Source organism: Cyprinus carpio, chromosome B22 (assembly GCF_018340385.1).
Source record: "Cyprinus carpio isolate SPL01 chromosome B22, ASM1834038v1, whole genome shotgun sequence".
Lineage (NCBI taxonomy): Eukaryota > Metazoa > Chordata > Actinopteri > Cypriniformes > Cyprinidae > Cyprinus > Cyprinus carpio.
Window position 1 is genome coordinate 27,066,548 of NC_056618.1, and position 13,784 is coordinate 27,080,331.

A 13,784-nucleotide genomic window follows, 5' to 3' on the forward strand; every position below is an offset into this window, starting at 1 on the left:
CCGTCTATCTATCTATACATCTGTCTGTCTACCGTTTATCCATCTGTCCATCTGTTTATCCGTCTATCCATCTGTCTGTCTGTCTATCTATCTATCTGTATGCCTGTCTGTCTGTCTATCCTTGCACACACACATAATTCTATAAAGTGTTTTAAATAATAAATAATGTATTTTTATTAGTGCTGTCAAACAATTAATCGCGATTAATGACATGCAAAATAAGTTTTTTTTTACATAGTATGTGTATATACTGTATATTTATTATTTATATATATAAATACAAACACATGCATGTATATATTCATGAAAAATATGCTGTTTATATGTTAAATATATTTATATATAATATAAAATATAAGGAATATAAATATATACATGTAAATATAAAAAAAATTACTGTATGTGTGTGTAGTTATATATACATAATAAATATACACAGTACACATACATATATTATGTAAACAAAAACTATTATTTTGGATGCGATTAATCACGATTAATCGTTTGACAGCACTAATGTATTTCTGGTGTCATGCACACTTTCTCACTCTCCACATTTTCTCCCATGCACTCACCAATTTTCTGTGGGTCAGTTTGAAGGTCTGAGTCGTGTGGCAGAGTGTCTCTTCTCTCTAGTCAACGGGGACGACATGTTCCCTACGTTTGCAGAGTTTGAGCAAAAGAACACAATGGTGTGGTTGTTCAGCCGAGCTTACCTCTATTCGTTCATCTCGCTCTTCATCTACATGGTGCTCAGTCTCTTCATCGCCCTCATCACAGATGCTTACGAGACCATCAAGGTACTATCAGCTTAACCTACTGTGACTAGTTTATAGCATTTCTTTATGGTTTAGTGGTTAGCACACGTTCCAACACATTGAACTGCAATGCTTACATGGATGCGAGTTTGAACCGGCTTGCAAACATTTCCAACTCTTGTTATCCCTCTTCATTCTATTATATTCCAACCCCCTTCCACTATCCCATGAAAAAAAAGAAAGAAAGAAAAAAAAACTGGCAAACAGAGCAATGGTAATATAATAAATACATATAATTTTTATTGAATTTAGGGTTTGAAGGAAGAGGCCTTATTAGTGATATAATAATGGATCAAATGAGCATCTATGACTGTTGAAAAATATCTTTATTTGTTCTCTTAACAGATTAGTTCACATGAAAATGAAACTGTCATCATTTACTCATGTCTTTCCAAACTCATTTTTTTATCTTATGCAAACAAAAAAGTGTCTTCCCTTTAAGGCTTCCTGTATATTAAACAATGAAAAATGCAATCCATTTTTGTTTGGATTATGTTTTGCTTTTGGTTTTTTTTTTTTTTTTTTTTTTTTTTTTTTTTTTTTTTTGTGGGTGTTTGTTTGGGATTTTTGTTTAGTTTTGTTCTGTTTTTTTTTTTTTTTTTTTTTTTTTTTTTTTTTTTGTGGGAGTTTGTTTTTGTTTGGGTTTTTAGTTTTGTTTCGTTCTGTTTTTTTGTTTGGATTTTGTTTTGCTTTTGTTTTTCTTTTTGTTCATTTTTTTATTAAACTGCATTTAATATAAAATTAATATAAATAAATAAATCTGAGTCAGGACAACATCAGAGTGAGAAAATGGTGGCATAATTTTATTACTTTTCTTGCAGGTTGAATAAAATTCAATGAATAAAAAAAACTGTACTAACTGTACTTGTTTTTAGCGCTTCATATCAACTTCTCCTTTTTGTCTAGGGTTACCAAATGACAGGCTTCCCCATGACAGAGCTCCAGAGGTTCCTGATGGGGCAGAAGGAGGGTTTCTCCCTCCAGGGGCAGGAGGGGGTCGGCACAGAGTGTGGTGAAGCCGAGACCATCCACCCTTCAGTTATGCTGTGTTGCTGCAAAAGGTACAGTATATAATTGTAGACATCAGCTGCAGGGCAGCAGTGTTTCCTCCAGAGCTGAGGTCAGCCCACTATGGCATGAGAAATGAAATTAGTAGTGGGAGTGAAAGACTGACACACCCAGCAAAGTGCAGATTACAGAGAAATGTTCTCTGTGAGGGGAAAAAATGAGAAGGCTTCCCCTTGCCTTGCAGGAACGATAAACAAACAAGAGTTTAGAAATGAAAAAGTTGCCCCCATAATGATGCCCATTATTGTTCTGAGTTTTTTTTTTTACTCTGGGGAATATTGCCAGAGCTTTTTGTCTTGTAACTTTTTAGCTGTTTTGGGTTGCAGTGCGAGAAAACATGAAACTGAACTCCGAATTGTTTGCTTGAGTGTCAGATGCGATGGAAAGCCTGGCTATAATTTGATACTGCGACTAAATATCAGGTTAAAAGCCACTTATGCTGCACTGACTGGATTTCAGCATGGATATTACAGTACTTTGGGATGAAATTGGGTTTTACGAGAAACTTCCATCATCTCTTCAGATTAGATCGACTAGTGTTCCTGCTCAACAAGTGGACCAGAATTATATTTTATTTTGGCAGAAAGAGGAACGTGTTATTCCTGAATATTGGCATCTCTTATCACGCCTATTATACATTTTCAAAATTATTCTTTAAAAATTCTAAACAATTCATGTTTAAATAAAAATCGTATATGAATTATACATTTTAATTAAAATAGACCACATTTCTATCTATCTATCTATCTTAGTATTATTACTATTTTTTGAAAGAAGTTTATATATTTTTATATTAAAAAAGGCTGCATTTATATTAGCAAAAATATAAAGGGCTAGAATAAAAACATAAAAAAATGTAAAACATTGTTACAATTTAAAATGTTTTCAATTTTAATATATTTTAAATGTCACTTATTTTTGCATTTTTTGTAATCAATTTAATTTAATACTAACCCTAAACTATAGAATGTAAACAGAATAGAAGCAACTTTTTTTTTCTTAACAAAAAGACTTACAGGGGCAGTTTGATTTAAGGAATTTACCTAATTAGCAACGAAACTAGCCTGCAAAGTTTTCAGGACTCAAAATGGAGTTTGTTTAGGAATCTTTAGTTTCACTTCCTTTGGAAACTGCAACCAAAAACATTTATTTAAAGGCAGAAAGCTGTGCAACCAAAATACTGCACTGAAAAACCATCAGAACTCAAAATTGTACTGTAAGTTGGTTCATAGACAACAGAAACTGTTTCAAAGACTGGTTTCAGATCATCGATGCACAAATATATGAAATGCCAACTCAATATACCTAATTTGTGCTCTTTCTGCAGTGTTCCCAAAGACGACACCATCATTCTCATCAGTTGACCATTGCGACAGATTCGAGGTTGAATTCTACTGAAAACTGCAATGGATTTGCAGCTTAATAAGGGAAAGATTATGTGAACATGTTTACCGCTCCATGTACATGGTTCATGTACTACACAGGAAGCAAGATCTTCCTGTGAACATGCCAATTTCATTAGGAACCGGTAAGACCTGCATTAGCAAACGGATAAATGCCGAACCATATCTGCAAAAGTGCACCACAATACAATTAAGAGATAAAAAATGAAGCATTTTGTGGGTCAAATGGCAACCGCAGATGATGTCGGATGCATTTTGATGAGCAGTCTGTAAAATTATCCCTGTTTAATGTTGGATAGTAGAGGAAATATCTTTTATGATCTTATTTATGTGAATTGTCTGCTCATGTTTTACATTAGAGGCTTGCTTCAAATTACACATTTGTGTTGATTTTTATTTCAGCACTTTGGCATGTTACCTCAAAGGTGTTTAGAAATGTTTCAAAGATAAAGTCTGTAAATATTGTGCTTCAAATATGTGAAGTGTGTAAGGAATGACTGTAATGTGTATGTGCAACAACAGAGTTCTAGGAATGCATTGCTCACTCATCAAATGCAACTTTTGTCTTGCTGGAGATCATACTTTAAGTGAATCATGGATCATTATCATCATCTCACAATTAACAGGGAAGGCAGACAAGTTCCTACGTGACTTGCTTAGTAAGCAATTGCTCACTGGGAGAAAGACCTTGGGTGAGGGAATGGAAGATAATAAAAAGTATTTTGTATTTGCAAACTACAAGAGGCCCTTTGTGTGTGCTTTTCTTTTTTGGGTCGCTTTGTTATTCAAAGCAGTAAAATTAGAAATCATTCTAAAATGCACTCTAGAAACCCGGTGACAATGTTTTTAGGGGTTGTTAAAAGAGAGAGTTTTGCGAAAGGTGCTTTCTTGACCTCAGAAACCAGTTAAATTAATGACGGCTTCACTTCTCATTTCTATAAGAACTGAAACTCAATCTGCGATTTACCTGGTCTACCTGCCCCAACACTGATTTACTTTTATTTTATTGTTCATGGTATACAATTAAGCTCTTTCCTTTTCAGAAAGAAAAATAACAAAATAACAAATCTCTTTTTGAATATGGTCTGTAGAGTATCTCCTATCTTTGTCAATTTTCATACCCTCAATACATTAGACAATGCATATTCTCTTATGTTCACTGTGACTGTCTAAATATTGAATGTTCAACAATAGACCTGTCCAAGAAGAGAGACTAACGTTAAATCTCAATGTATTATTGAACATAATCTCCATATTTGTTGATGTTCAATGTTGTGGATCCTCCCTTACCTCACACACCTGAGTAAAATTGCGTAACTTTAGGAAACAGACGCTGACATAGAAAAGCCACTCATAAACACGTCATTTATCTACAAATGACACAACCCGACTAAGTCTGAACCCAAGTAAAGTGTTTTTCTTTAAACGCTTAACGTTAATTACCTGAGTTCCTCGGCTCGTGGTGGTTTAGCTTTATTGTCTTTTTATAACGTGAGGTTTTATTTACTCTTCATGAACAATTGAAAGCCACGCCCATAATGACTATCCCTCCCGCTCTCCTCCCTAAAACTCTCGAGATCAAACTTCTTCAGAGACTTGACTCAGAGTCGCCTCGTGTTTGTGGAGTCACGCCGGATTTGCGCGATACTTTGGACCACTAATGGAGAGTGGACTGAGAACCTGACGAGTCTGTCACTGGTAAGAGAGCTTTATATATCGCTGCATGTTACTGTACGCGTTTCGTACATTTGGTCAAGTTTTTAAGGAGATAGTATCGCTCAAACTTGATTCCGCGTGGGATTTTGATTGATTTGGTTGGTTTTGGTAGATCGTGGGCGGTATAAGTTGCTTCTGAAACCGCATTTCATGGCTCAGACTAAATTAGAGAGTACACTACAGTAGAAAACCAACAAGTGAAGAGAAAATGTGATTAAAATGGAAATAAAATCTGAGATAAACTGTTTAAAAATGTAAAAAAACGTTAAAATGCCACAGTACAAATTTAACATTTGAGCTGAAAAAATTTAATCCTTTAAAACAAAATACTTGTAATTTTATTCTAAAACACTGCAAAAATGTTTTGGCTGTAAAAAGCATAAACTATTTCAAGTTTATAGTGTACTTATGGTAAAATATACATTTTTAATGCCTATAGGGTGATTTTATTATAGCATTTATTTGGATTTTATTCAAAAAGTCAGTCTATCTGTTATTAATTCTATACATTTGTGTGTTTTATGTTGCATTCTTTGTTGTTTAGTTTATTGCATTTTTGTCATGTAGCCTGTGTTATCCTGGTGGTGTTTTCAGATAAATGGTTTTCAGATAAATGACTCGCGTGAAAAACACACTGAAATTATTGAAGATTTATAGTCCCAGACAATATGCTTATATATTGTTTTTCTTTCCAGTCAAAGTGTTTTTTGTCCAAAGATGGCCAGGTCTAACGTTTGCTACCATGATCAGCACATGGAATTTTTCTACAAAAACAGCAACATAAGCTCAGATGAATGGGACCAAACGCAGCTCGTCCTGGTTCAGGTCGTTGGATCCATCTGCTGTTGCTTCATCCTAGTGGCCAATGCCATGATTATTGCGGCGGTGGTGACAAACAGAAGGTTTCACTACCCTTTCTACTATCTCCTCGCAAACCTTGCCGCCTCAGACTTTCTCGCCGGGATCGCTTATGTGTATCTCATGTTCAAAACGGGGAAAATATCTCTCGATCTCACTGTTCAAGGCTACTTCTTTCGGCAGGGTTTGCTGGACACAAGTCTCTCCGCATCCCTGATAAACCTCCTGGTGATCGCCCTCGAGCGCTACATCTCCATCATGAACTGGAAGGTTCACAGTAACCTCAACAAACGTCGGGTGACCCTGTTGATTGCCCTTGTGTGGGGTATATCGATATTCATGGGGGCCGTTCCTAGTTTGGGCTGGAACTGTATCTGCAGTCTGGACCTGTGCTCCAAACTGGCACCCATCTTTAGCCGGAGCTACCTGATCTTCTGGTCTGTGTCCAACCTGGTGCTCTTCCTCATCATGGTGGGCGTTTACTTGAGGATTTACATCTACGTGATGAGAAAGACCGTTGTCCTGAATGCGCACACTTCTGCATCTATAAATCGAAAGAGGACGCCGGTCAAGCTCATCAAAACGGTGATGACCGTACTTGGTAAGTTCTGGAGTTGTTCCTTTAGGTCTGGTCTTGCGAAACGACTAGTTCACCCAATAAATGAAAATGTTCATGCCGTTCCAGACCTGTGTCAATTTCTTTCTTCGTAACACAAAGATGATATTTTGAAAGTCAATAGAGTCAGGGTTGCACCATATTTATTTTTTTGACAGGAATAAAAAAAAAAAAGGAATAGAAGTACAGTGCTTTCAAAGGATTGTACTGTTGTTTAACACCATACCGATTGTTCAGCTGATGAAACATCTTTCTGAGGAAAGAAGAACTTTTTGTATTCAAGATCTCCATAAAACAGTGAAAATTATGTAATCTAGGACCTTTATACAATGCGTGCCATTGTAAAGACTGTAGTCTTTCTCTCAAAGCCTCATTTTAGTATTAAATTCAATATGGTTTCTAGCTTCATTAAGGGCTGTCATTGTATGGACATGAACGGTTAAAGCATTAATCAAATATCTTCTGGGATCAAGTGAAGAACAGAATGCATACTGGTTTGTAGTGATGCACCGAAATATTGACAACCGGAAATCCTTATTTTTTTTTTTGTTGGTTTCCTCCCACCACAATTATTTCAGCCAAAACCAAAAATCCATTGTTTTTGGCAATTCCTGTTATACCAGTATTGATGAACTGAAATTTCTGCAGTGGATAATACTAGACCGAAATGGCCAAAAACAATGAGTATTTAGGCAGTTTCAGACTTTTTCAGTTGCAGAAATGTTGGTGCATCACCACAAACCGAAACTGAAACATTTGATTCAAGCTTCTTTAAGGAAGCTTCTTCAAGGATGTGAACATGTCAGCTGTGGTATAGTAGCAATATGCCAAATTTGTTCAAATGAAATATCGCTACCACAACTACTTTCATTTATCAGCAGAAAACACACCACCCTGAAAAAATTACCCAACTTCCCAAATTTAATAACCTGAACTAATTAAATTTGGGCAGTTGGGTAGTATTCATTGTGGTTCATCACTGGGGACATAATGTTGAGTAAATAATTACAGAATGTTCTTTCCTTCCTTTATAGTCTCTTACTATAACAATACTAGATTACTATAATCAGCCTGACAAAATGGGAAGTGAATTCATTGCACAAATGCAGCACATTGAACCACCACATGCATTCCAGTCTGTGATATGTATCAGACTGTATCATCACTCCTCAGTCACTCAAAGTTCAATGGCAATTACAGGATATAGTTGGTTTATGTTAGTTCATAGCTCTGATGAGCTGTCCAAAGTCCGCGCCTTTAGTCTGTAAGCATGATTAACACTCCCAGACTGCTGAATATGTTAATTGAGCTCACAATGGAGGCTGGTGGGGTCTCAAATGTTTCTTGCCAAACTTGTTACCCACTCATGTGTGGGTGATATGGGACAGGGTGGGTAAATATTTCTGCAGATTTATTACAGACATGACAAATATTTAGATTGGAAGGATGTGATCTCATATCCTGTTAACCATGGGCAGGCATCTACTACATATACATATTTTTTTGGAGATGTTAAACATGAATGAGGAGATGAGATGAGAAACTAAAGAGTTAGCATACAATGAAATGCAAGAGTTAACAATGAAACACAAAACACGAAACCTCCCACCCTTGCATTATCTGATTGCTATCAGAAGCTCAAAGGTTGAATTTCTTTTGCTTTTTGTTTTTCTTCGTCTTTTATTATGAATTGTGCCACTCACCATCACAAAAGCTGGTTTGAACTGGTCTAAGCAGGTCTTTTTGGAGAAATTGCATGTTGCAGAGAAGAAAAGCTGGTTTTTATACCAGTTTTTAGGAGTATCTCTTACTGCTTCAAGTTGCAGATAGGGCCAAAGTGGAGGAGTCGTGTGTTCCCTGCACAGCAGGCTTCCTCCAGGCCTGTATAATTATCCTGCACAAGGTCGATCTTTACACTGCCTGGCATCTGAATCAAACCACCAGCACGAGTGGCCTGTGGCCTTGGAGAAAAAGAGCATGAAACTCATACTCACACCAATCGCTCTCATGTGTGAAAATTAGTTTTTGGCCAGATGAGATCACTTTGTTTTCATGAGGTATTGTTTTTGAAGATAAAGAGAATGTGTCTGGGAGACGTTGTACAGTATAATCAAGATACGTGAAGATCCACAGCCCAGTACTCGTCAGTTATTTCTTGAACGAACTCCATTCTTTCTTTGTTGTCTTATGGCATGTTTGGAGGTAAAGGTTACATTAATCTCTTGCACAAATCCTCTTTTAAGAAATTCTTTGTTAAAAAACAGACAAGAAACCACACCAGTGAAACAGTACCTGCTTTCTTTGTTGTAAATATTAAAGGGTTACTCCACCACAAAATGAAAATTTTGTCATTAATCACTTACCTCCATGTCGTTCCAAACCTGTAAAAGCTTTGTTCGTCTTCGGAACACAATTTAAGATATTTTGGATGAAAACCGGGAGGCTTGTGACTGTCTCATAGACTGCCAAATAAATAACAGCGTCAAGGTCAAGAAAAGTATGAAAAGCATCGTCAGAATAGTTCATCTATCATCAATGATTCAACCATAACGTTATGAAGCAACAAGAATACTTTTTGTACACAAAGAAAACAAAAATATCAACTTTATTCAACAATTCCTCTCCTCTGTGTCTCTCCAAATCAGCATAGCGCCATTTTGGCAAATCTGACTAGTACGCAAGCGGCTTATGCTCTTCTGTGTCAGCCGTGCTGCGCCGATGTTTTCTTTCAAACCAAAGCATAAATACACATAAAAAATGTATCCTTGTGGCGCGGCTGACACAGAAGATTATACGTAATTGGTGATTGAATCGTTATTTTTGTTTTCTTCATGTACAAAATGTATTTTCATCGCTTCATAACGTTACGGTTGAATCACTGATGACAGATGGAGTATTCTGACGATGCTTTCCTGGACCTTGACACTGTTATTTATTTTGCAGTCTATGGGACAGTCACAAGCCTCCCTGTTTTCATCCAAAATATCTTAAATTGTGTTGCGAAGATGAACAAAGCTTTTACGGGTTTGGAACGACATGGGGATAAGTCAATGATGACAAAATTTTCATTTTGGAGTGGAGTAACCCTTTAACTTCACGTGCATAAATGGTTATTTTCTGTGCAAGTCTAGATGGATTAAAATTACAAGCATCACAGGATAATTTAATGTAAAAAAAAAAAAAAAAAAAAAACAAACATTACTACCCAAAACATACACACAAAGTTAATATTGAGCGACGTGCATTTTTTATGTACAAACTCTCTACAAAAAACAAACGGCGCCTTATAATATGACATAATCACAGCCAGCAAGAAAATATGTGGTTTAAAGTACAGTTATGAGAAGTAATGAAATTTCACAGAGACACAGAATTAACAAAGTAGAAAAAGAACATTTATAAAACAATAATGCTAGTTAGGACATACACAAAGAATTAATAGATTTCACACTGTACATTTATAAACCCATAATTAACCACCTTATTAGCATATTTATGTGATCAAAGGCTTCTGAATTCTTTCCAATAAATTGCCCTGATAAACCTTGTGTTCATCCACACAACCTTCACATTCTTCCATGAAATTTTGCTTGCTTACAAAACCTTAGTTTTTTTTATTCAAGAAACTTTGCATTCGCTCACAGAAACTTTGCGTTTACTCAAAACTTTTGCATTTCCCAAAAATGTTGCCTTCACTCACAAAACCTTTGTTTCCCAAGAAACGTTGTTTGCTCGGAAAACCTTTTGCGTTTCCCAAGAAACTTGGCGCTCACTCACAAAGCCATTGGGTTTCTTAAGAAACTTTGCTCTTGCTCTCAAAATTTGGTTCCCACAAGGAAATTAGTGTTCACTCACAAAGCCTTTACATTCCTCTGAGAAAATTTGTTAGATTGCAAAATACTCAAAAGTTTTGTGAGCGAACACTACTTAGTTTAGGATTGTAGCTGTAGCTGTATTTTTTTTTTTAACAAATTAGATTTTTTTTATTATTATTATTGTTTATGCCTGAATGCTGTTCCATCTGTAGCAGTGCTGCCATTATATAGGCTTCTTTTAAAATAGTTGTGGCCCCTTTGAGGCTCTGTACCTGCGGTACCAACCCTCTCACTGCTGCTGTTCGTTATGCCATGTAATAAATGCATATATGCAAAGGGCTCTTACAACACTGTGCACATCTGCAGAAAACATGGTGCTCTGTCCTTCTCCACAACCGTTTAATACGATTAAAGGGAAAGAGTGTTCACTTAAATGGCAAACTTACTAGAAACAACAGAGGAACCCCCATTTGATGAGGTTTAGTCATAACCTCAGTATGTCCTTCTTTAGTATAAAGCATTTCTGGTGCCAAATAGGCACATTTATCACACTTTTAACCCTACAAAACACTTTTAATCAGTATGTGTCATGTTTTACAGTAAAATATCTAAACTTACTTAAAACAAGTTAAATTAGCTTTAGAAACAAAATCAAATTTGTCATTATTTCTTACATATATATATATATATATATATATATATATATATATATATATTATACTGTTAAAAATTACTGATTAAGAAAATAATTTTTAGTATGAAACAGGTTTTGTACAGCTCTTTCAAGAGAAGCTCCGGCATCTGAAAACAACCATCTCCTTTGTTCATTTTAGTGCTTATGAGTGTTTTCTAATCTTGAAAGACGTGTCGGGACATGTACTTCACCTGAGATCGGTCCTGTTTGTCTGAGCTTGTTTTGCGGTGCAGGCAGGATTTCTTACGAATTTGAAAGAATTTAGGGGAACTGTGACTAAAAGCAGCTTTGCTGCTGTGATTCACTCTATCGAGGCTCAAAAAAAGGGTTATTGAACATGTTGGGGCAGAAATGCATTCTCTAAGTCTGGTTAAAAACACACAAAAATCACTGCAGCATCTCCGGCAGTTCAAAATGCAATATGTGTAAAAGGTTAATCTCAGAGGTGCAGCAAGCCATATTTTTTTTGTGAGATGAGACAAATTGTGGAACCTGCTTGCCACTGGGAACCAATGACAACTTTCTCTGTTTTCATTTCCTTTAAATAAACAAAAAGAAAACAAGCAAAACAAGTCGAAATATCAGCACCTTGTTTCATAACACAAGGCTAGTAAGGTTAAACTGTCAATAATATATAACATTATGTATATATTTATATGTACACACAAACATGTTTAATGTATGTGTATGTTTATACATTTTTCTAAGTATAAAAAAAGTATTTTAAAGATAGAAAATTAAATCTAAGCCTAATTGTATATAATATATAATTTAAACAATAACATAATGAAATGTTTACATTTTTCAGGATTTTATATGTATTTTAATATATATGAAAAGAGGGGGGAAAAGTGTGTATATATATTTTCTTTCTCTTTTTTTTTGACAAGAATTGCATTTATTTAGGACCACATCAAACAGGCGACTTTTCAGACGTGTGCTCCAGTGCGAAAAAAAATATGGAATTAATTAGTTGCTAAGTACTAAGTACAAAAACATATCTGTAACGTGTATGTGATATATCTCCAAATATATATGGTTTTATCATTAAAAACAATTAAACCCAAATGTTTGTTTGTCTCTTTAGGAGCGTTTGTGATCTGTTGGACTCCTGGACTTGTGGTTCTGCTTCTGGATGGACTCAAGTGTGAACGATGCAACGTCCTAATGTTCAAACGCTGGTTGCTGCTCCTCGCTGTCCTCAACTCCGTCATGAACCCGATCATCTACTCCTACAGAGACGAGGAAATGTGGTCCACCATCAAGAACCTGATGCGTTGCATTCGCAGCGAGACGAGGCGGCAGAGGTCGTCCAAGGCCAACATTCAGCGTGGCTCTGGTCGGGAGACAACCAGTAGCCTGAAAGAGAACACAGCAGAGGACAGCAAGGTCTCCACACAGGAGATGCTGAAGTCTTGAAGGTGGGCCGGACTCGTTTTCGACTCTGTGAAGACCATTTGTATCACCCTGATGTGCCATTGCTCCTGAACTCTCCTGAGGTCTGCTCTCAGGGAGGAAAAGTTAGAGCAGAACTCAAAAGGAGTTTAGTGACTGTACAAAGCAATGCACTTATATTTACCATTTTCAGTGATAGTCGCCTGCATTAATGCCTGCGTGCAGCATGTCTGAGCATGTGCACTACCCACCACACCACATCTCCCACAGCAATGCAATTGTAAAGTTTCACTTTACCTCATTAATTCAGCTTCTGACCATTTCTCAAGTTCCGTAACAGATTTCATTAGTATACTGTACAGTTGTAAAAATCTGTGTGAATCTCTTAATTATTTTCTAAGTATACTGTACTGTTCAAAATGAGTCTTTGACTTTTTTAAATCTTAAAATGGATGTATGTTGATCATATGTAGACATGATGTAGATATTAATGTAAGCATTTAAGAGATTTCATATGCATTTCATAGTCTTCATGTGTGAGAATAATTTTTACTGTGTATAGTCGAATATTACATTTAAATATTAGAATTATAATTATGTAATACATGATTAAGTGGTCAATTATGCCCTTATAAATACATTTTGGTACTGCTAATTTGTTCTTAGGGTTTCATATGTAAATGATTCCCATTATTCAATATTACACAGTTCAAATTCTATAAAATTTTGCTTATTTCATATGCACTCACTGTGAGGGGGAGAAAGAAAAACAAAAAAATTCTCTAAATATGAAAAATTAATTGGTCATGTTAACTGCAGTTACAATGTTATTGAGATTTTCTCTCTCTGTCTCTCTCTCTCTATAATTTCATTGTGTTCTTGAACTAAAATACAATGATATTTAAGAAAAATTAAACATGTTTTTTTTGTATGATTTTTATGTAAGTCTTTTTACACTTCAAAATAAAAAAGTTGATTTTATTTTTTCAAAATTGTGACTATATTTCACAGAGCAGTGTGCTATTGTAACTAAAACGAACTATAAAAATAATTTCCAGTAATTAAAATAAAGTTGAACGAAAATAAAATACTAGATAAAAACTAGGGCTGTCAGTCGATAATTAAAACAAAAATCCAATTAATTACAGGGTGCTACGATTAATTAATCGAATTAAATTATATTAAATGAAAATACCCCCAAAACTCAAAATGAAAACTAAAAATAATAAAAATAAAATCTATTTCAACACTTGTTGAGGCTTCAGATTTCAAAATGTAACTTCTTCCTTTTTTTTCCTGAGGTGAAAAAAACGACCTTATTTAATATAGCTTATACAATTTATAATTTGATAAAAAAAAATGATAAAGTAAATTCCTTATTTCTCTGGTTAACATTATTGG

The 13,784-nt window shown here is 35.3% G+C and overlaps 2 protein-coding genes across 2 annotated transcripts in view; both read left to right on the forward strand.

Annotated features, from left to right (window-relative positions):
- LOC109082981 (mucolipin-2-like) overlaps positions 1-4,027 on the forward strand; it is an 11,607-nt gene extending 7,580 nt beyond the window's left edge. The window contains exons 12-14 of the mRNA XM_042749394.1: positions 594-800; positions 1,725-1,879; positions 3,214-4,027. Of these exons, the coding sequence (XP_042605328.1) occupies positions 594-800; positions 1,725-1,879; positions 3,214-3,250 (399 nt within the window). The 3' untranslated portion in view covers positions 3,251-4,027. The remainder of the gene's footprint in view (positions 1-593; positions 801-1,724; positions 1,880-3,213) is intronic.
- Positions 4,028-4,836: 809 nt separating this feature from the next.
- LOC109058152 (lysophosphatidic acid receptor 3-like) lies at positions 4,837-13,364 on the forward strand. The gene is made up of 3 exons (XM_019075378.2): positions 4,837-4,987; positions 5,701-6,464; positions 12,076-13,364. The coding sequence occupies exons 2-3, from the start codon at positions 5,723-5,725 to the stop codon at positions 12,405-12,407; spliced, it is 1,074 nt and encodes a 357-aa protein (XP_018930923.1). The 5' UTR covers positions 4,837-4,987; positions 5,701-5,722; the 3' UTR covers positions 12,408-13,364.
- Positions 13,365-13,784: the final 420 nt, after the last annotated feature.

Coding starts and splice junctions, on each gene's coding strand:
- LOC109058152 (XM_019075378.2), top strand. CDS start 5,723: ATGGCCAGGTCTAACGTTTGCTACCATGATCAGCACATGGAATTTTTC. Junction 6,465..12,075: donor AACGGTGATGACCGTACTTG/GTAAGTTCTGGA, acceptor TTGTCTCTTTAG/GAGCGTTTGTGATCTGTTGG.